At 41.8% G+C, this 21,167-nt stretch overlaps 1 protein-coding gene across 4 annotated transcripts in view; it reads right to left on the bottom strand.

Moving 5' to 3' along the window:
• The window catches only part of AFF3 (AF4/FMR2 family member 3), a 522,431-nt gene that overhangs the window by 80,074 nt on the left and 421,190 nt on the right, over nt 1-21,167 (bottom strand). For all 4 annotated transcript variants that reach the window (XM_038551011.1, XM_038551013.1, XM_038551012.1 and 1 more), the window contains one exon: nt 14,271-14,311. In XM_038551011.1, the coding sequence (XP_038406939.1) occupies nt 14,271-14,311 (41 nt within the window). The remainder of the gene's footprint in view (nt 1-14,270; nt 14,312-21,167) is intronic.

The following is a 21,167-nucleotide window of genomic DNA, read 5'->3' as shown; positions in this document are numbered from 1 at the left end:
CCACTCCAAGAGCAAAGAGGGTAACATGATGTCCTGATGAGAACACGCCTTTGTCAAGGAGAGGTGGGTTATCATTCAACTTTGTGTTCACCTTCCAACAATAGCAAAGGTCCAAGCCTACTGTCCTTTTAGAATTACACTAAATAGCTTAGTGGCTGGAGTGAGGACTCAAAACAAATAGGGACTTCCTTTCACATATTTCCTCAGCAAACTAATAAATACCTTACTTCTCTGTGCTTCAGTAGCATTCATGCCTGCACACACATAATTTGCCTTCTTCTCTCCCAGCAGCAGGACTGGCTGGCTGAATAGGGGTTACTGTCTCCATTGTAAGATGAGGAACTGTGGCCTAACGTGGCCCTGTGACTCACTGGCTGTGAACAGGGCAAACAGGGCCACAGGGAAGCCCCTGGGGAGCTGCTGGGCCTACAAACTCTAGGGCTAGGCTAGGCTTCATGGAGGTCCTGTGCAATTAGTTGGACCAGGGCCAGTAGACAGGCAGAACTGGTCTGTGAAATGGAAAAGGGGCCATGGACTGACACCTAACTGACATACTGAAGACTGCCTCTCTCGCTGGGAGGAGCAATGGGGAGAGGGCAGCCTGAAAACTCCAACCCGAGGCCACGGAGAATTACAGAGGGAAGAGGCGCGGCTGGGGAACCTACTCAGAATCCAGCAGCTCTGACGGCTGTTCAGAATAATGGGTGCAGATGGCCAGGCTCTGCTGCTGGCTGGCGAGGGCAGAGTGGGTGCTGCACTCTTCGGGCTGTTGGGAGGATACGGTGTGGCAGCTGGCCTGCCAGTCACTTGCCTGGAAGCTAGCACAGGGAAAGGAATTGGATGAAGTCAGGAAAGGTCAGGCTGCTTCAGTTGACGTGGAGCACATTAACCTTTCAACAGCAGCAGGGGAGCTCACCAGCCTCCAAAACATAGTCATTAAAGGCCAGCCGGGCAGCTCGGCCAATACTGGCCCAAGTCCGCCTCTGGGAGGGCAGTTGGAGGAGTGGGTCACGGGGAGGCCACTGGGGAGTGGAGGAGAGGAGAGGAGGGGCAGGCCTCGTGCCCAGAGTTAGCAGCTGGAGGGGCAACTTGTTCCAGCTGGCTTGGGAAGTCCAAAGTGAAACGACCAGGGTGGGACTGTCTGGGAGGGAATTTATTGGGGGCCTGGACCGGTGAGAGGTGTTAGCCTGAAAGGCTCTTAAAGGAGAGAAGGAAGGCTCCAGGCTTTGGCTAGTTTTCTCCACTAAAAGGAGATTTAACAAAACAAAACAAAACAAAACAAAACAAAACAAAACAAAACACAATGGTGGTGGCATAAATTAAATAAACTTCCATCAAAAGCAGATAAGTAGCTTGGTTTTAAACAAAACAAAACAAAACAACTCCTCAATCTATCTCTTGGCTTTAAAACTATCTACCTGCCACCAATATTTCTCCAGCTGGCCCCCCACTCCTTAAAGGCACATACGTGAGGGAAATATCTCAAGACAGTGGCATCAGTGTGTTAAGAAATATACATGTAACTAAAATGTACTTCATCTTTTAGAATCTTCTTTTTTTCCCCCCTGTAAGATATATTACTTGTTGCTCTTGGGTTTCTATTATATTCAGTTCTGTTGCCCAGATCTGGGTCAGTGAGAATGGTAAAAGCATGGGTAAGGGGATGGCTTACCCCAGGAAGATACTGGTTGTATCTTCCTGTGTAATCAGTTTAAACATTTTAAAAGAACTGACCACTAATTAACTAATCATCAACATATTCAGTGTAGGATAGTAAATGCTGAATTAAAACTAAGTATTATTCAAGAAGGTACAGGTGTAATTATACCTTAGAAATAGATATTTTCAAAAAGGAGTAGACAGAAAGCAAAAATAAACTATCGGGACTACACAAAAATAAAAAGCTTTTGCACAACAAACTATCATCAAAACAAAAGGCAACCTACTGAATAGGAGAAGATTTTTGCAAATGACAGATCTGATAATGGGTTAATATCCAACATATATAAAGAATTTATACAACTCAACATCAAAAACCCCCAAATAATCTGGTTAAAAAGTAGGCAGAGGGCCTGAATAGACATTTTCCAAAGAAGACACACAAAGGGTAGTAGACATGAAAAGATGCTCAACATCGCTCATGATCAGGGAAATGCAAGTCAAAAGCACAATGAAGTATTGCGTCATATCTGTCAGAATGGCTAGAATCAAAAAGACAAAAAATAATAAGTGTTGGCAAGGATGTGGAGGAAAAGCAACCCTCGTGCACTGTTGGTGGAAATGTAAATTGGTGTAGTCACTGTGGAAAACAGCATGAAAGTTCCTAAAAAAGATAAAAAAATGAAATAACATATGATTCAATAATCCTATTACTGGGTATTTACCCAAAGAAAAAACCCCACTATTTTGAAAAGATATATGCACCCTTATGTTTACTGAAGCTTTATTTATTTGTTTATTTTTCAAAGATTTTATTTATTCATGAGAGACACAGACAGAGAGAGAAGCAGAGACCCAGGCAGAGGGAGAAGCAGGCTCCATGCAGGGAGCCTGATGTGGCACTCAATCCCGGGACTCCAGGACCACGCCCTGGACTGAAGGTGGTGCTAAACTGCTGAGCCACCCAGGCTGCCCTGAAGCATTATTTATAAGAGCTAAGATATAGAAGCAATCTAAGTGCCCATCAATAGATGGATAAAGAAGATATGGCATATATATATATATATATATATATATATATATATATACACACATATACACACAAAGAAATATTATTCAGCCACAAAAATGAATGAGATCTTGCCTTTTGCAACAACATGGAGTTAGAGAGTATTATGCTAGATAAAATAAGTTCGACAGAGAAAAGACATATACTATATGATTTCACTTACATGTAGGATCTAAAAAATAAAACAAATAAACAAAAAGCAGAATCAGACCTATAAATGCAGAGAACCAACTGGTGGTTACCAGAGAGAAGGGGGAGATGGGGAGAATGGGTGAAGGGGAGTGGGAGATACAGGCTTCCAGTTATGGAACAAGTTGGTCATAGGAATGAAAGGTATTGGGAAGCATTGGGAAGAGTCAGCGGTATTTTAGTAGTGTTATATGGCAACATATGGTAGCTACCCTTGTGGTGAGTACTGCACAACAAATGGACTTGTTGAATTGCTATGCTGTACATCTGAAACTAATGTAACTGTGTGTGCTACACTGTACTGTACAGTACACTGTAACTGCACTTCAGTTAAAAAAAAAAGAGTGGACAGCAGTGACAAATATTGAAAACTCTGCTAGTTACACAAGAGCTTTATTCCTCTTAATGCCAACTTTGAGATGTTTTGTGTATTGAATATACAAGTAACTTTTCTTGATGTTAAAAATTGGATTACAATCATACACCATTGTCCTTGGTCTAGAACTAAAAGTGATAATGGCTTTCAAAGGAGTATGACATAGTGACAAAGACTTAAGTAAAAATAACCTAGAGTTCTGTGATTTAAATATTTCGCCTTCACTAACCTTATCAATTTAGTCTGAGAATGAGTCCAGAAGAGGGGAATACAGTGTGGATGGTAATGGGTCAAAGTTGGTCACTTAAAGTATGGTAATAATAGTTATGTCATGCTTTTTATGGGGTGTCTGGTTCCTTCTGACCCCCTTTTTCAAGGCTCATTAAGTCAGGTGGTATGGAACAATCAGCTCTGCTCTTGGGTGATCACAGATCTCCCACTGGTTGCTGGGGCAGGGATGGGATGACAGGTCTCTTCACCACAGGGAGACCAGGTGTGCCCGTGAGAGGCCTTCTCCTCTATCAGAGAAGGAAGGAAGGAATCTCAGGATTAGAACTCCAGCCCCTCAAACCCGGGACAGAAAGAACTACTTCCCACCGGAGACATGTGAGAAAGGAGACCATCCTGAAGAGCTTGGAATATTAGTATGTACATTCATTTTTTTCTTTTTAAAATTATAGTAAAATATATATAACATCATATTAATCATTGTAACCACATGTAAGTATACAATTCAGTGGCATTCCATATATTCACATTGTTGTGTGGCTTTTTTAAAGAGGCCACACACTCCTAAGAAGGCCACATGCGTTCCTGCAGGCTTACAGGAATTGTGAGCAACGACAGACAGGGGTAAAACTCACTTTCACCCTGAGGCCTATGGTGGCATCCCTTTGCCCAGACATCAGGCAGCAGGTCCCCACTAATCCTCAGGTGTCCCCAAACCCACTAGACCATTTTAAAGGGCAATTAGTGGCTTCACACAATTCATTGTTTATTTACTCAAAAGACTGTTTCTTCTAGGCTGCTCTGTTCTACTGTGTAAAATACATGTTTGGGACCTTTTAAAATGTGTGTTATTTACCTGATAGAACTCAATGGCTTCTCTGGAGCCATTCAGTTTTATTGTGGAAATTAGTAGTAGGGGGGCTTTTTAAAAGCCGAATTTTAGACCTGACAGCCTGCGTTTGCTCACATTGTTAACGCAGTCAATTGAGCTAACAGCTACCAAAGGGAGGTTGGGGACACTTACATGGCCTCTCCAGAAGAAGCAGTAAGGCCAAGGGGGTCCACTTTTGTGAGTATATATGGGTACCATCAGGCCTTGTTAGAGAGGAGAGGGCTGGCTTGGAGACTTAGCAATTTTTCTCCTTCTACAAGGTCCCCCTGAACAGATTTCTACCCGGGATCCCCATAGTATCTAAGAATCACTGTTTGCTTTCAAAATAAAGATTATTTGCTTTAAAATAATAAATGAGACCAATTCTTTGGAGATCTGCCAAAAAGGGTGTCAGGAATTGCCCCAGACTGACTTTTCTATGTGACTGAAGGAGGAAGATGATGCGGTAGAGACAGGCTAGAGCCTCCTTAAAGGCATATGTGAGCCTCATCTAGGACCCACAGATCCACAAGTTTGCTTTTAGGGGAGAATAGGCTAGATTAGAATACATATATTACAAAATAGGGGTCGTAGGAGCAATATAGTAAGGCACAGTTTTCGGGATTTGTTGTTTTATTTTTCTATAAGGTCAATTTAAGAACATGACCTACACTATTAGCTCTCCAGGGTTTCATACATTAAATTCAAACTGTAATACTTCCCTCCCCTGGCTTTTAAGCTTCTTGGTAAGACTTAATCAAGAGTATCTCATGGTATCTTGATGAGTGACTCTTCTTAGGCATACAACAGAGTAATTACTATCATATGGATAGATTTACAAAGCACTTTTCCCATTTATCACCTCGTTTAATCTGGACATAAACCACACAAGGACGGCATTACTATCATCCTGTTTACGCAACTGAGGAAGTTCAAACTCAGATGGATGAATATTTTAGCCAAAGTAAATTCTAGCTCAAGTTCAAGCATTCAAAATCTCGTCCTTCCTGCATGATGAGGAGAGGTGAGGGAGAGCTGGGCCAGAGGTTTGGTATTTTTTCTCAGAGAGTAGAGATAAGAAGGCATAATTGGAATTCTTGGTCTTTATTGTTTGAAAGCCAGTCCTTTGGTATCAAGTACTACCGAATATTTCAGATGGGGTTCCTAGGCTCCAGTCAGCTGTTGAGACCAGACACAAATACATAAGGTGTGCAGAGGACGGAAGCAGACCTAGGTCCACAATTATATGAGGTGCTGATGGAATAGGTGCGTGAGAGCAGGTAAGCTGGTTATTTAGGGTTTCTGTGGAAGATGAAGCTTGATTCCACATTTGAAGGAAGCACTGTGTCACAAAAGGTAACCCCTACCCCTTGTACCAGTGGCTATCTAGAGCTGGCTTTCAGACCCCTTTCTCTTTAGACACCTACATCCTGGCAAAATGAGGGGCCTGTGGCTCCCTGTTTACCCCCACGGCCTTGCATGCTCAGACCAAGGCCATTTGTTCCTCAGAGAAGGCTGGTGCTTCCCTTCTCCATCCCAGTGTCTTCTGATGCGACCCATCCTTTATATGCTACTTCAAACACCTCCCCGCTCCCCACAGCTATCCTCTTTCTTTGTTCTGAGGGTACTTCAAGGTTTTAACTGCATCCCTCCAGTGGCTTTTATTCATAAATTGATGGGGGGCAAGGGTGATTACTAAAGCAGCTAAGAGCATCATCAACCAGAGTCAGAGCCCTCTGAGGCTTTATGTCCATAAGACTTTGGGAAAGTTATGTTATCTCCGGTCACCCAACTCACTAGGATTTTAGGGAGAGTATTTGCAAAATGAAATGAAATAAAACGTCATCGAAAATATCATCTCCTCAGGGACCTTATATTAATTAAATCCCTCCTTCCTAGTCGAGAAGATTGCTGTGAGGAGTAAATGAAGTTATGCATGTGAAGCGCAGAGCCTAGCACCTCCACATGACTGCTGTGCTAATAAGACCCATGGCCAGGTGGGCACATGTCGACGGTTAATGTACACTGTAGTTACACATATGTCTAAGTTTCTTCTACCACCTTGTAAACGCCTGGAGACTGGGATCCACGGGTAATGAATTTCTGTGTCTTCCACAGAGACCAGCACAATGTCTTACGCATAGCAGGGGTTCAGTAATATAAACATGCTTCAAATGAATGAAGGTGAAAATGGAGCTTGAATCACTGGCGGAGAGAATATGGGAGAGTACTGTAAGTGGTGGCAGGAGTATGAATCACAGAAATGAGGAGTGAGGTGGGGAGACTGTGAGGGGTCAGAGGTCATCTAGTCTCGCCCCCTCTCCATGCGGGAAATCTCTCCATGGCATCGTAGAGTTCTCCATTGGTACTGATTTCTAGTTTAATTCCACTTTAATTTAATTGCACTGGATGATTTTAATCCTTTTAAGTTTTTTCCCCAAGTTTTTAATTCCAGTATAATTAACATACAGTGTAGTATTAGTTTCAGTGTACAATATAGCAATTTAACACTTCCATACACCACACTGTGTTCATCATGGCAACTGCATCCTTAATCTCCATCGTCTACTTCATCCATCCCTCCCCCCTCCTCCCTCTGGTAACCATTGGTTTTTTCTCTATAATTAAGAGTCTTTCTTGTTTTCTCTCTCTCTCTCTCTCTCTGTCTTTCCTTTCATTTCTTTTGTTTCTTAAATTCACCTATGAGTCAAATCATATGGTATTTGTCTTTTTTTGATGGACTTATTTCACTTAGCATTATACTCTCCTGCTCCATATACGTTGTTGAAAATGGCAAGATTTCATTCTTTTCTATGGCTGAGTAATATTCCATTGTAATATCTGTCTCTCTCACATCTTCTTTACCCATTCATCAATTTCTTGTCTACTTTTGGACTATTTTTTTAAAATTTATTTATGATAGTCACACAGAGAGAGAGAGAGAGGCAGAGACACAGGCAGAGGGAGAAGCAGGCTCCATGCACCGGGAGCCTGACGTGGGACTCAATCCCGGGTCCCCAGGATCGTGCCTTGGGCCAAAGGCAGGCGCCAAACCGCTGTGCCACCCAGGGATCCCTGGACTAATTTTTTAAAAGACTTATTTATTTATTTATTTGAGAGATAGAGAGAGAGAGAGAGAGAGAGAGAGAGCAGATGAGAATGAGTGGAGGATGGGCAGAGGGAGAGGAAAAAGTCTCAAGCAGACTTCCCATTGATGTGGGGCTCAATCCTACAACCCTTTCCAAGCTGAAACCAAGAGTTAGATGCTTAACCAATTGAGCCACCAGCATGCTCTGGACTGATTTTTTTTTTTTTAATCATTCCATTTTTCCCACTCTTTATCTCTGTGGCAATTAATGGTGTTTTTCAATTCTATAGCATCTTACAGGCATGGACACCTGCTTTAACCCCTCAGTGGTGAGTCCTGACCGTCAATGTCTGTCTCCTTGGTGGTCTGCTGCAGTGGCACACAGTCAGTTTCAGAAAGTATTTTCTATTTTCAGCCCAATGTTGCCATCTTTCAACTACAAAACTACACATTGTACTTAGTTCATTCATTTATTTGCTCACTGTTTTCTTTCATTCATCAAGTGACTTACTGTGTCTTCTAATTGTTAGAAATTGTGCTATGTGGTAGGGATAAAAAGATAACCAAGCCAGAAATGTTAAGATTATTATAATTATTAGTAGAGACAAAGTATTAGTACAGACTGAGTTAACTATTTGTTAATGTAAAATGTGGTGAGAGCCACCAGTCTCTGACCCCATCCACACCTGCTTTGTTGCTGTGTGGTGGAGGATGAATCATAATCATTGGGAGTCAGAGGAATTTAGTCCCAGCTCTGCCACGTGCTAACTCGGGACCTTGGATGCACCACATCACCTATCTTAGGCTCAGTTTTCTTATCTGTAAAATGAGTCTTTTCTAGTTCATGGGGTTGCTGTGAGGATCACAAAATGAGACGGTCAATGTGATAGTGCCTGTAAACTTTAAAGCTCTTTAAAAAAGTTTTTCATTTACATGATATACCAAAAAGGCTTCATTATAAGTAAGGAATCCCTTGCATTGGAGAGACTGCTGTGGGTTTCAAGGGCAGGGTTGACAGATACCCTCTAGCATGCCATGTTATTATCTTTAAAGTTGGAAATTTAAAGCTTTCTTAAAAAGTTCTGCATTCCCCACTCCACCCCCCACCCCCCACTCCCTTTTTGGGTCCTTTGAGAAGAGACCGACTGTTAGTAGTGCATGGCAGCTGTGACTTTCCTCTCAGGTCATTGTGTAAAATGTCACCCAGAAAGTTACACTTCTGTGCTGGTGGCCACCCCCAGCATGCTCCCTTTGTTTGGTTGGCAAGAGGTCAGGAAGATGAAGTGGAATGCAAACCCCCGACCCTGCAGTGTGATGCCCCCCAACCCTTCTCACCTTGCACTGGGGTCGTTTCCAGTCCTGCCTTTGGAGGAACAACAGCCCCACGTGGAAAGAAAAGCCCTTCCTTTTAGTCTATTTCTCATTTGCTTAATTCCATTACATTCTCCGGAATGGGAAGAGGAGAGTTGATGGGAGAGATTTATTTGAATGAGCCTAAAGAAGCCCTTCTTTTCTGCAAAGCCAACATCCCTGTACACGGTAAAGTCCTGAGCATAGGTGCATGGCCATGTCTGCTCACCACTGTACCCCTGGCCAGCTCTGCGCCTGGCTGAGCACGCGGGATGTGCTCAATAAATGCTTGTGGCATAAGTGAATCAATCAATGGCAGTTGTTTGGATTTCAATATAAATGGATTTTGGACCTGAGATATTGCCAGATGGGCAGACAGGTTACAGTCTGGTGATGCATCTCCAAGGCTATAAAAATGTAGCCATTTCTGGAGTCACATGCTGACATTTCAGAAGATGATTATATGCACAATTTAACCACACGGCCACTTGTGCCCTCCAAGTGCCATCGCTTCAACAACTGTTTGCATGTTAGCTTTCTTGCTCATCCCCCCCCCCCCCCCTTTTTTAAAGTCAGGCACAGTTTTTTCCCAGTTCCTATTTCCAGATGAATGTGATTTATTCATATGAAATTATGCCCCATTTTTATAAAACCCAAGTTACTGCAAATGATGCTTGAGGTTTCACAGAAAATATTAATTCCTGATCTGCTGCTATAAAGCATCCCCGCTCGCTCTGCAGCAGCTCTGTCGCTCTGAGACAGATGGAAGCAGTCCAAGGGTATGATTAACTTCTTAGTCCTGGCAATTTCCTAGTGCTCCTCTTGCCCTAGATTTCAAGATTGACCTCCAGCTTCTCTGCAAATGCACAGTTGCTCAGCTTGATAAATCACACGAATCCCTTTTTTGATCACAGTTATCTACTATTTACTACTTATGAGGTGAAGTTAATCATATTCAGAGGCACTTCATATGCTGCACACATACCCTTCTTCTCTGAACAGCACTTTGCATATTTTCCACATTACCGGCAATGTGGCAGCTTTCACAGTACAGACAGTCTACACCAAAGACACACCTTTATAAATGGGCCTCATGCCCATTTATCCTTATTCTCCTCTGCCTCTCTCTACTTTGTCCAGTACAATAACCCATAAGGAGAAAAAACCACTTGGGAGGCACGTTATAAGGAGTGATAAGTAAGAAGGAGAGTGTCTCTTTGTAGATTGAGGTTTTCTTATAATTGGCTTGCTTTGCCTTGTTCAGAATTTTGCCATCTCTTCCTGCCCTGGTCTCCTGCTGTTTTTCTCGACTTGGGGAATCAGTGAGCCTCTGGTAGGCCAGCTGACTCTCAAAGGGATAAAACAGATGATAAATTCTGCAGTCAGCAATAGGAAAGAACAACAACAAAAAAGTGCCATTCTACCCTCATGCAACCCTTCTTGTCACTGCAGGGTGGCACAGGTGAGCTGGCCAAAGCCCAAATTTGTCTTGCTAGTATGATCCATCCAGTTTTCGGCACTTTAGCTACTTTGGATGAACCATAAATTAAGCCCATTGCTCGGGCAAAACTGAACAGGGCTACGGGTTTTCTTTGGAGGTGACCACAGAAGACTTTTTACATTTAGGTAACAGAAATATCATAGTTTTAATTTATCAAGGGTGTGTATTGATTGCTTAGGACTCACTGAACTTTAAAGTACCATCTTAACTGTCAGATATTGGATTTCTGCTAGAACGTCTATTTAAACCAGGAAATGGGAGAAATGAAAAGATAGACAGGACTGGCCTTCAAAAGACATCTGGATATTCTCTCATCTGAGAGAAGAAACAAGATTTCTACCTGCCGTTAAAAAGAAAAGGGAAATGTCAACTCTTTTCCTTATAACTAGTCTCATCGGGTCGGGTCTCAAAGACCCGGATGCAGGTTTTCTCAGGGGGAAGCAGAGAACAGTCACTGGCATCCTTCAGTGTGCACTCATACCCACCAACGACCCAAGTCAAGTAAACCCTAGGTCATTGTCAAGTTTACATCTTGAAACAAAATGGCTCTACTCCTGTATCAAATGTCCTTGTGTCCACCATGTACTCAAGGTGACTATAAGGCTAACCAGAAGTTAGACCCACATGTGAACAAACTAACAGGACATGAGATAAGAAATCTGTGGTGGCATAGGCTGGGCCAACTCAGCTGCTCTGTCCAACTGTAGAACTGCAGAACTCATGAAAGCACCTTTTCAGGTCTGAAAAGTGCCTCTATTTTCTAGGAGAAAATGAAAGTGCTGCCTTATCAATGGAATTTTATATCAAGAAGTGCTAATAGACTGAAAACAATATTTTAGGAAAACAGAATAGATTATGTGAAGGAATGCAGAATAGATTCATACCAGGCTCCAAGTAGCCAGAGATACTGGCATTAGATCTCCACCTCGCAAAGGTCACAACTTGGGGGGAATCTTTACTCAATTCCATTTCGACCCTGAGGTGGTTCCTCCAACAGACAGAATATTGGGCAAGAAGACATGCAGTAGTTTGACCCAGAGTCACATTCATCATTTTCTAGAAAATACTGGTTTAGGGGATCCCTGGGTGGCTCAGCAGTTTAGTGCCTGCCTTTGGCCTAGGGCGTGATCTTGGAGACCCGGGATGGAGTCCTGCGTCGGGTTCCCTGCGTGGAGTCTGTTTCTCCCTCTGCCTGTGTCTCTGCCTCTCTCTCTCTCTCTCTCTCTCTCTGTGTCTCTCATGAATAAATAAATAAAAAATCTTTAAAAAAATACTGGTTTATTTAACAGAATAAGTAATGTGCTAGAAAATGACATCTATTACTTGATAAATTAGTATTCCTTAATTTAAGAAAATAGAAAATATTCATCCAATGAACTTAGTAGGGGTTTTAAGTCCTTATTTGTATTTTTAATTTAATTTTATATTTTTAAAAGATTTTATTTATTTATTCATAAAGAGAAAGAGGCAGGAACATAGGCAGGGGGAGAAGCAGGCTCCCTGTAGGGAGTCTGATATTGGACTTGATCCCAGGACCCTGGGATCACAACCTGAGCCAAAGGCAGACGCTCAACCACTGAGCCACCCAGTAAGTTCTTATTTTTAAAAAGGATTTAAAATCATATCTCCAAATGATTACAGATACTTCTCACTTCTGGAAATTCCTCATGTGGCCCTGAATTCATAGAAAACAGAATAGAGAAAGCTCAGAGAAGGTAGCTTTACACAACTGCATTGTTAGAATAGCAAAGTCAACTCATTACTTTAAAATGAGTCAAATTCCTCCAATTTTGAACAGAAAAACCTTTAGACTTAAGGGACATTTAAAGACAGAAATTAATAAGAAGAGAAACTACAATGGGAATCTCTATTTCCTGGGGCTTCTTTTCTCACAGTATTCTGCTGTGAGCAATTATATAATCAATAGAGGCTAAGATGCTAACTTACTAGTTAGTTAACTATTGGTTTTGTTAAGGGTTTTTTTTTTTTTTTTTTTTGTTATTTTTTTTTTGTTAAGGGGTTTTAGAGAGAATATCAGAAAAAAGTCAAGGGGAATAGTGTTGCTCATCATTAAAATCCACGCACACTTTCTATCCAGAACAGAGTCATGTATCTTTTGGGAAGCAGCCTTAGAATGTATCAGTTCTAGTTTCTGATGACTTGTCTTCGTATTTGCAACCATGTTTTCAAAGGAATTCCATATTTTCCTAAAATTGGTTTTGATTCATTCTACCAAAGGTAATAATGATGTTTTGGGTTTGTACATTTGGCTTTATTGAAATATATTTTATGTACCATAAAGCTCACCCCTTCAAAACATGCAATTTGATGGTTTTTGGTACAGGGTTATGAGATCAGCAGATAATCTAATTTTAGAACATTTTCAATACCCCCCAAAGACATCTTCCAACCATTGGCAATAACATAATATTGTAAACTGAGGGGCTTCACTTGCTTTCCAATGCATTTTGTTGAAGGAAACTTACTTAAGTCAAAGGGAAAAAAGAAATACATAGAGGAAAGGAATTAATGTGTCAGATTTTAAATGTTTCCATCCAGAGTCTCCTACCAACAGACTCAGAAGCAGTACAGTTATCAGCTTTTGTGAAAATCCCAGACATAATACCAGAAGATCATGTGGCGGCCCCTCTTCGAGCACACAAGCTTGTGTGGTTGTCATGGGGAAGGCTTTTCAACTGAAATAAAAATACTCATGCTCAACCTGCCACCATAGAGAAAATGCTTTTCACCCATGTGCACAGATAATTTGCCTAAGTGACAGGTTTTTACCTTGGAGAAGCACTGAACTGAGCTAGTTGACACAGTCAATTATTGTTCATTTAAAAAAAAAAAAAAGAAAAAAAAAAGAACTGAGAAGAAAAGGAAGGTGGTGACAGTTAGCTAGATAATGCTGAGGTGTCCACCAGCCAGCCAGGGGAACATCTCCTCCAGTGGGTTCTAACCCAGCAAGAGCCTCCCTTGGGGGCAGAAGCTGGAGTTCCTCTTCTCCTGACAGTTCTTTAAGAAACACACACAGGGCAGCCCAGGTGGCTCAGCGGTTTAGCGCCGCCTTCAGCTCAGGGCGTGATCCTGGAGACCCCGGATCGAGGCCCACGTCGGGCTCCCCGCATGGAGCCTGCTTCTCCCTCTGCCTGTGTCTCTGCCCCTCTCTCTCTCTCTCTCTCAATCTCTCTCTGTGTCTCTCATAAATAAATAAATAATAGATAAAACCTTAAAAAAAAAAGAGAGAAACACACACACACCCTAACCTCAGTAAATGAAAACTCACAAACCAACCAAACAGAAAGGGTCTGGTCTGTTCCCGAAAGTAACTTGGTATGTCTCTGTTCAGCTCTCTTTACATACAGCCTTTTAAAGCAGGGCAGGCCATGAAATACAGTTTGAGTATTTACTGATTAGTTTTCTCTATCTCCTTCAATAACAAAAGTCTGAAAACACAAGCCAAAGCCAGGAGTAAAAAGTCAGGCACTTGGGACCATGAAATGGGTTATGTGCACGAAGTATTTCAAGAGAGAATTTCATCAAGAGACAGACAGATCCTGGTGAAATGCTATGGAAAAAGTCTGAAGAAAACATCTCAGAATAAATGAAGCACTTATGGCTGAAAAATGAGCTTAGATCTCAACCAATTCCAAAGTTCAGAATTTACTGCCCTATTCAGGTCTTTCCCTCTAAGTTTCCCATCTCCTGTTTCATTGCACAACAAGGGATTCTTCATACTTTCTATGAAATACAACAAGGCGATTTTTGCAGTAATAAACTCCACACATGCATGACAAATCCAAGCATGCAAAATGTTTAACATCCCAGTTCACAGATACTTTAGGGACAAAATCCGATTATGAATTATATGCCACAATAAATAGGGCTCAATGTTTCATAAAGCAATTTATAGTTCATAAAAATGACAAAATGTACCTGTCAGACAGAGCGTGGAGAGCAGTTCTCTGGGCTGCCTGCTGGAAGGAAGGACAGAGATGTTTATTTAATATTCTGACTTTAAATTATGTACTCAATCAACACTTTTAAAAAAACAGTGTCACACACATTTTTGCCATGTGGGCAAATATTAAACTACCAGCAACACGGTAGAGAGCCCCATCATGTTAAGAGATGGTTTCCAGAACAGTTGACTGAAGCCCTGCAGTGCACACCTGCCACCAGGGGGCGGGAGGCATGGTGTGCTCGGCAGGGGAGATTATAGATGAGTGCCCACTGCTGATCTACCAGGAGAGGATCAGAGCTGTTTCATTTTTGCTTGCCGAAATCACTTTTCCCATGGTTTTATTCTACTTTCCTCTAAGAAAAAAAGCTGTTTTGGCTCCTTTGTAGCATCTTTCTCAATGAAAGTGTAACTTCGATTCAGTTTTCAGATTTATTGAAAAAGTCACTATCATTGGAAATTGGAAGGCCAACTGGAAATGTGATGATATTATGAGACTATTGATTTGTTTTAGGCAAAGTAATGACATTGGGGCGATTTTTAAAAGTCTTGTAGAGAACCATATTGAAATATTTATGGATACAATTATATGATGTCAAGATTTGCTTTGAAACAATACAGTCGGAGGGAAGGGAGAGTGGGTCGGCGTTTATAAATGAAACAAGATGGCCTTGGGTTGATAACTGTTGAAGCTAGGGGATGAGCACATTGGGATACTATTATATTATTCTTGGCAATTAAAAAAATATTTTATTTATTTATTCATGAGAGCCACACAGAGAGAGGCAGAGACATAAGAAGAGGGAGAAGCAGACTCCCTGCAGGGACTCTAATGTGGGACTTGATCCCAGGACCCTAGGATCATGACCTGAGTCAAAGGCAGATAGATGTTCAACCACTGAGCCACCCAAGTGCCGTTGTTCTGGGCATGTTTGTATGTTTTTGAAACTTTCCCTAATACCAAAACTAAGAGAAAAAGAAAAGAAAAAGGCCACCATTTTTCCATCAGATTTTCTCAGGTTTGTAATCACTTTCTTTTTTTGTCTGCCTTTTCTATATTTTTGTACATTGGCTTTCTATTGCTAAGCACTGTGAAACTTCAGAAGGCCAAGGTCCTACTCCATTCTGTGTCTCAGAAGTTGTAAATGGGAGGGGATCAAAGCATGGCCTCTAAGACCGGGGTTTACTCAGGGTGCAGCAGGAAATAAAGAGTGCACACAGTTTGTTTTCACTGTGTACACTACACATGTCAAGTGTACTGCTTACCAGGGACATGAAACTGTTTCCTAGGCTATTCCTCATTCCATTTAGACAGCAGACAAAATAGAATCTTCAGAATAGAAAAAAAAAAATGACACATCGGCGTCATCAGCCCTATTGCAGAAATGAAATATATCCTGGATGGGAGCTGCATGTCTTTGTATCAGTCAGTCCAACATTACCAAATTACTACCGTGTAGAGACTATTGCGCTAGGCTCCAGGAGGGACAAAAACAAAAGCAGAATTAATCATCGTCTTGGAGAAGCTCCATCTGTAGGTAGAAAGTCACACCGGAGGCACAGGGATGACTTGAGGACATTTAGGAAATCACACACAGATGAAAAGGTTAAGGTAGGACAGCATTAGGAGGGGGCAGGTCTGAGTGACTGCTAAAGGTTGGTGGACCAGTAGCTCCTCAAACAGTGCCTAGAACTGTCAGCAGGTGCTCGGTAAATATCCACTGAGTAAACATTACATGAATGAATCAATGAGGGAATCCTTCCCAACTAAAGTTGGAGCAGAACTTGAAAGACAAGGAGTGTCTGGCTGTGAGTAGGGGTGTTTCTTCCCATTACATGCATGAGGGGGATCACTGCTGGTGTTAGGTGCCTGGGGTCGGGGGTGCAGAAAACTTTCAAAGATCAGGAGGGTCCCTCATACAGTGAGGAAACATCCCCTTAAAACGACAAGGGTGGCTCTATGGAGAAACACCAGAGCAAAGTAGGAATGCAAGTCAGAATTGAAAGAAGTCAGATTTGCCTCCGGGCCTGGCAAAAGGAATTGAAAATAAACAAATAAGAGGAACTTAGGTAATTCCCACAAATGATATAACCACATTGATTTAAGAAAAAGCACAAAGTTGTAAACCTGGGAATTGAAAGTCTTACGTTCTGTGAGAGGTTTTGTCATTTATTTATATGGCAGCCTAGAGTCTGGCCCCTCAACCTATGTCTGTTTCCAAATTGCGCTTTCCTTCCTTGAAGGGGATGACAAGGGAGCCAGTCAGTCAATACCCAGGCTATTGCAGACAATCTAAAGGGTTACTGCCTCCTCTTTTCTCCTGATTTTTGGTAAATTAAGGCCCAAATGTCCTGGCATTCTAGCATCACAGAATTAGTCCAAGAGAGGAAAGAAGAACATCGCAGAGCTTCTCTTGGTGAGGACACCCAAGGGAGTAGGAAGAGGCATAGGGGAAGAGGTGAGAAGCCTGAGAAAGACCTGGAGCCCAGGAGCCCCCTCGGATACCTCAGAGGACAGGTACTTCCTTCTCTTGTGCTCCTTTCTCTGTGCGCTCCTGGAGAGCCAGCCTAGGAGCATGCCCACGAAAAGTACCCAGCAAGTGACGAGCAGCCATTTCTATTCTCAGGTTTGTCTCCCAAAGGGTTCTCTTCTCACTCGTCAAGATGGCTTTCACTTTTGGCAGCTATCCTCAAAAAGAACTTAACTCTCTACCCTTGAGTCTGCCTAAATATACAAAAATAATTTGGAACTCTCCAAAGGAAAGATGGCATGCATTATTAGTACAGCCTCTTAACATTATCTCAGCAGGAGGCAGTGGAGACGGACTCTTCCCAGAAAAACAGAAATCATAAGGGATGTGACTAAAAGTTCATCAGAAACCTCTAACATGGCCTCTGAAGTTTTCCCTTGCCATGGGCATCCATGTTTAAAAAGTCTATGGACTCTTTTCTCTCCTGCCTCCAAATACTCCCTGCTGACTTTTGTGATAAGGAAACAGTGCCCCCCCCCTTTTTTTTTTGATGTGCAGCCAATAAGAAAATTATTTAGACAGCAAAAGCAACAAAACCCAAACAGCTCAATTGCTCAAGCACCACTGGAGTGATGTGTCCCAGGCGGTGGCACCTGTGGAGAATAACTGTAGGCCTGATGCAAGCTCTCACATAAGCTTAACTGGAAGCTTGGAGCAGGGGCTGCTTTCTCTTAGCAGATGGATGGGATGCTAGGGCTGAAAGGCTCTGACATAAGTCATAGACATACGAAGGTTTAGACATCGGTCATCCCACCAGTCATTAAGCTGTGTCTTTCTGTGACAGTCACTCTTCAATCTGTCCACACGATGCATGTCACCATCCACTTCCCACCGTGGTATTTAGCACCTCTGATTGCCTGCACTACTATTTTCAATGCCTGGTTTTGATTGTGCTATTTAATTTGCAGTTATTCTACACCATTAAAAACTTTACAGAGGGTGACTCATCATCCATCAAGCAAAGAGATGAGAGTATTTTAAACATTTTAAATAATTCCTTGAGAAAATAAAAGCTTTATGGCCTTAGATTAAAACTGTATGTCATATACCGAGGCAAAGACCACATTTTTTTTTTTTTACTGCCTTGTCTCTTAAAAGTAGTTTGATTTTGCATACTATTTCACTTAATGGTTGGAAAATAATAAAATAAATAAACATTGGAATTAAAGAGCAGAGAAAAAATTACTTAGGTGACTCATGATTGAAGCCTGAAAAACTACTCATAGTAAACTAGATGAATTGCCCAATTTCCTTCTTTCAAGAGTTGTACATTACAGCAACCATATTTTTCTCTTCCTAAATTATCAACTCCTCTAGTAACTTTCCTCTTATTCGGTTCTCAGCAAAATAGGTTGAGAAGGTTAAGGGAATGCTTCATTGATCTCTCCGGAGTTCATTACTCATTCATGAATGACTCTGAAGCATAAGTCTACAAGACAAAACAAGTTTTCTACCAGAAATAATCATTTTCCAGGTTCTCTCCAAGAGATGACATCTTTTCTCTGTCTTCATTACAGTAAGCTCGGTGTTTTGGAACATAATCAGTAGACATTCAGGTTTCAATGTATGCTAAATAAATTACCAGTCACAATCTGTTATTGAAGGGAAATCAAAGAGGAAATTAAGTGCCCTTCTTGTAATTGGTTTGTGCACAGAACAAGTTTATGGATGCTGGAGTGGGGAGGAGAATGAAAGGAAGAGGCTGAAATTCAGAGGGGTCTCAGGATAATTCAATTTCTTTTTTACTTGCTAGAAACAGACGAATGTGTGGACAGATGTGTAATTTAATCTGAAGTATCTCCGACGTACAGGTACTAGGCTCAGCTTGGGTGACACGCAAAAGTGGACAAAACTCTCCCCACATTGTACTTAGGATCTAGAGCAAGTCAGGCATGGAAAGCTAAACATACACAAATGTTCTAGATTATAAGGTCTACGACTGAACAGCACAGAGAGGACAGAATTCTAAGGAGATCTCGGTTGGTCAGGGAAGGCTCGCTAAGTAAAGCACAAAAAAGCTCATGCCTGCAGGATAAAGATGTTACTGAACCAGAGAAATGGGAGTGAGTGGGGAAGGAAGGGGTCCAGGCAGGGAAGACAGTTTGGGAGCAAAGGCCTAAGGTAGGCCTAGATCTTTGTTCAGTCGAAGAACTACATGAAGGATAATACGATTGGCATTTTTCAGGTATCACTCTGGCTTCTGTGTGGTGAATGGATTTGAGCAGGAAGGGACCATGTTTGAGGTTGTTGCAACAAAGTAGGCAAGAGAAGTGCTTGGTAGCACCAGACAGGAGAGAGTCTGTGTTACATTCTGGAGGCAGAACCCAGGGAAATGGTGATTGTTAAGATGTGGCACAGACATCTGAGGCATCAGGAATGAGTCCCAGGTTTCTGGCTTGAGGCGCTGGTAAGCATGAAGAGCCACCGATGCATAGAGATACATGGCTGAACTTTCTGGATCTACAGTTTGCTATCCTCAGAGAAGCAGATTCAGGATTCAAGTAGTTAGAACACTTCCTTTATTTTTTCATCCGCATCTGAATAACCTCTATCTTTTCAGGCTTATTATATGACAGTAAAGCAGGTATCTCTGCAGCAGTGATTTTAATCATTTGGCTTCACCTGTGTTAGGATGTTGTATCCATATTCAACAACTTGAATAAATACTATCACAGCTAACCTTAGTTCTTCTGTTTTGGCACTACTGAAGCACTCTGGGAAATTTAGACTGGAATCACCTACCTTTACAGGACTTCTGTCTGGTGAGGCCTTAGTTTTCTTGCCATTTTTCTGCAAGTTGAGGCTTGTATTTATTAATTAATTTCACGGCTTAATTTCCTTCTACATCTCTTTAACACATCTTATGTTTCATTAACTTAACTTTTATGCTGTTGCTTTTCACTTCAGTCCTAGCTCATGGGTCTCTTAACTTTTTATGCTGGGAGCTTCTGTTTCTTGTTTTCAACCTGGTTAGCAATATTTGTCAGACAACTTTGTCCAGTCTTATGCTCTTCAGTATTTCCTCTGTAATAATAAGTCCTGTGCATTTTCAGATTTCTAGAAATGTTGTCTAGGAAGGATTTTTTCAGTAGCCTTTGACCTTATCCTGTCCTCTGTCAGGGGCTGGGCAGAGTCAGAGATGACAATGTAATTGTGATCCAAATGAGAACATTTGGAGAATGAAAGGGGATGCTACCCAGATGGGTGTTGGGGGCAACAAAGAAAATCTGCTTTTCTGGGCACGCTGGGCTGTATTGTATGGCTGCTCTAATAAAGACAATGCTGCACAAATATAAATAAGATCAGGATGAGAAGATAGAGTTTCAGGGGCTTAGGAGCTTGTCAATAAAGAAAGCAAACAGCGGAATGGGGTCAGCAGCAGACAAATTACCTGCATTCTTGTTTAAGTCAAGCCAATGTTTCTGTCATTTTCCTGTTCTCTTTCCAGCTGCTCTTCCCTTTATTTACATTCTGCCTATCATCTGAGGTCTAGCTCACCCTTTTTATAAGTGCTCCTTGACCAAGGCGTTTGTTGATCTTCCTCTCTCTGAACTCCTAGCCCAGAACACGTGTTAGCACCAGGTTCTTTTCTTTCTTGAGGACTTTGCCATCTGCTTTGCGAGAATTCTAACCTTGGCTCCACCGGTTCCTTGAGGATCACTGAAGGTGGAAACCCTAGCCCTTCTCCCCTCACCAGAAAGGGCTTCCTGGAGACTGACAACGGTGGGTGGGATTCACAGGCAGGATGTGAGTAGGTAACATATGGGGATGATAATATGGATGCTATTTGCCACAGCTCCAATCTAAGTGTTGGAATACATTCCTTTTTCTTAGCTATATATTCTTTCTTCTATTTTGCTTTCTTTAAAAAACTAGGGTACACTTTCCTCTTTGAAGAAAGTTTGTCTCGTTTCCCTGCTGCCACCAGATTGCTTAGATTTGTTTATGTCTACCAGGAATTCTGTAAAGACAATAATAAATATTTATTGAGCACCTGTTATATCCCCTGGAAAATGCTGACTAGAGTTGATATTATACAGGCAGATGAAGACTGCCTTTATAATGGTATCTCATAATTTGGCTCCTGTACCAGCTGACTGATTTGGGGGACTTGTTTGAGGTCAGATTAGCAGTGACAGTCTAATTGGGCCTTTCAAATCTTCGGAGAGGAGTTAAGGGAGACACGCTTGTTTTCACTGAGCATTTTCTGGACATTTTACTCATTGGAGATAAACTACGAAAAATTTGTGACCTCCGCTATGCAAGATGACAAGTTCCTGCCTCTAGGTTCTGGAGGCTTTGGCCTTCACAAATGAAAATTTAGGGGCAGCCACTAGGAGT

Source organism: Canis lupus, chromosome 10, assembly GCF_011100685.1.
Source record: "Canis lupus familiaris isolate Mischka breed German Shepherd chromosome 10, alternate assembly UU_Cfam_GSD_1.0, whole genome shotgun sequence".
Classification (NCBI taxonomy): Eukaryota; Metazoa; Chordata; class Mammalia; order Carnivora; family Canidae; genus Canis; species Canis lupus.
This window is presented reverse-complemented; position numbering and strand designations above follow the sequence as displayed.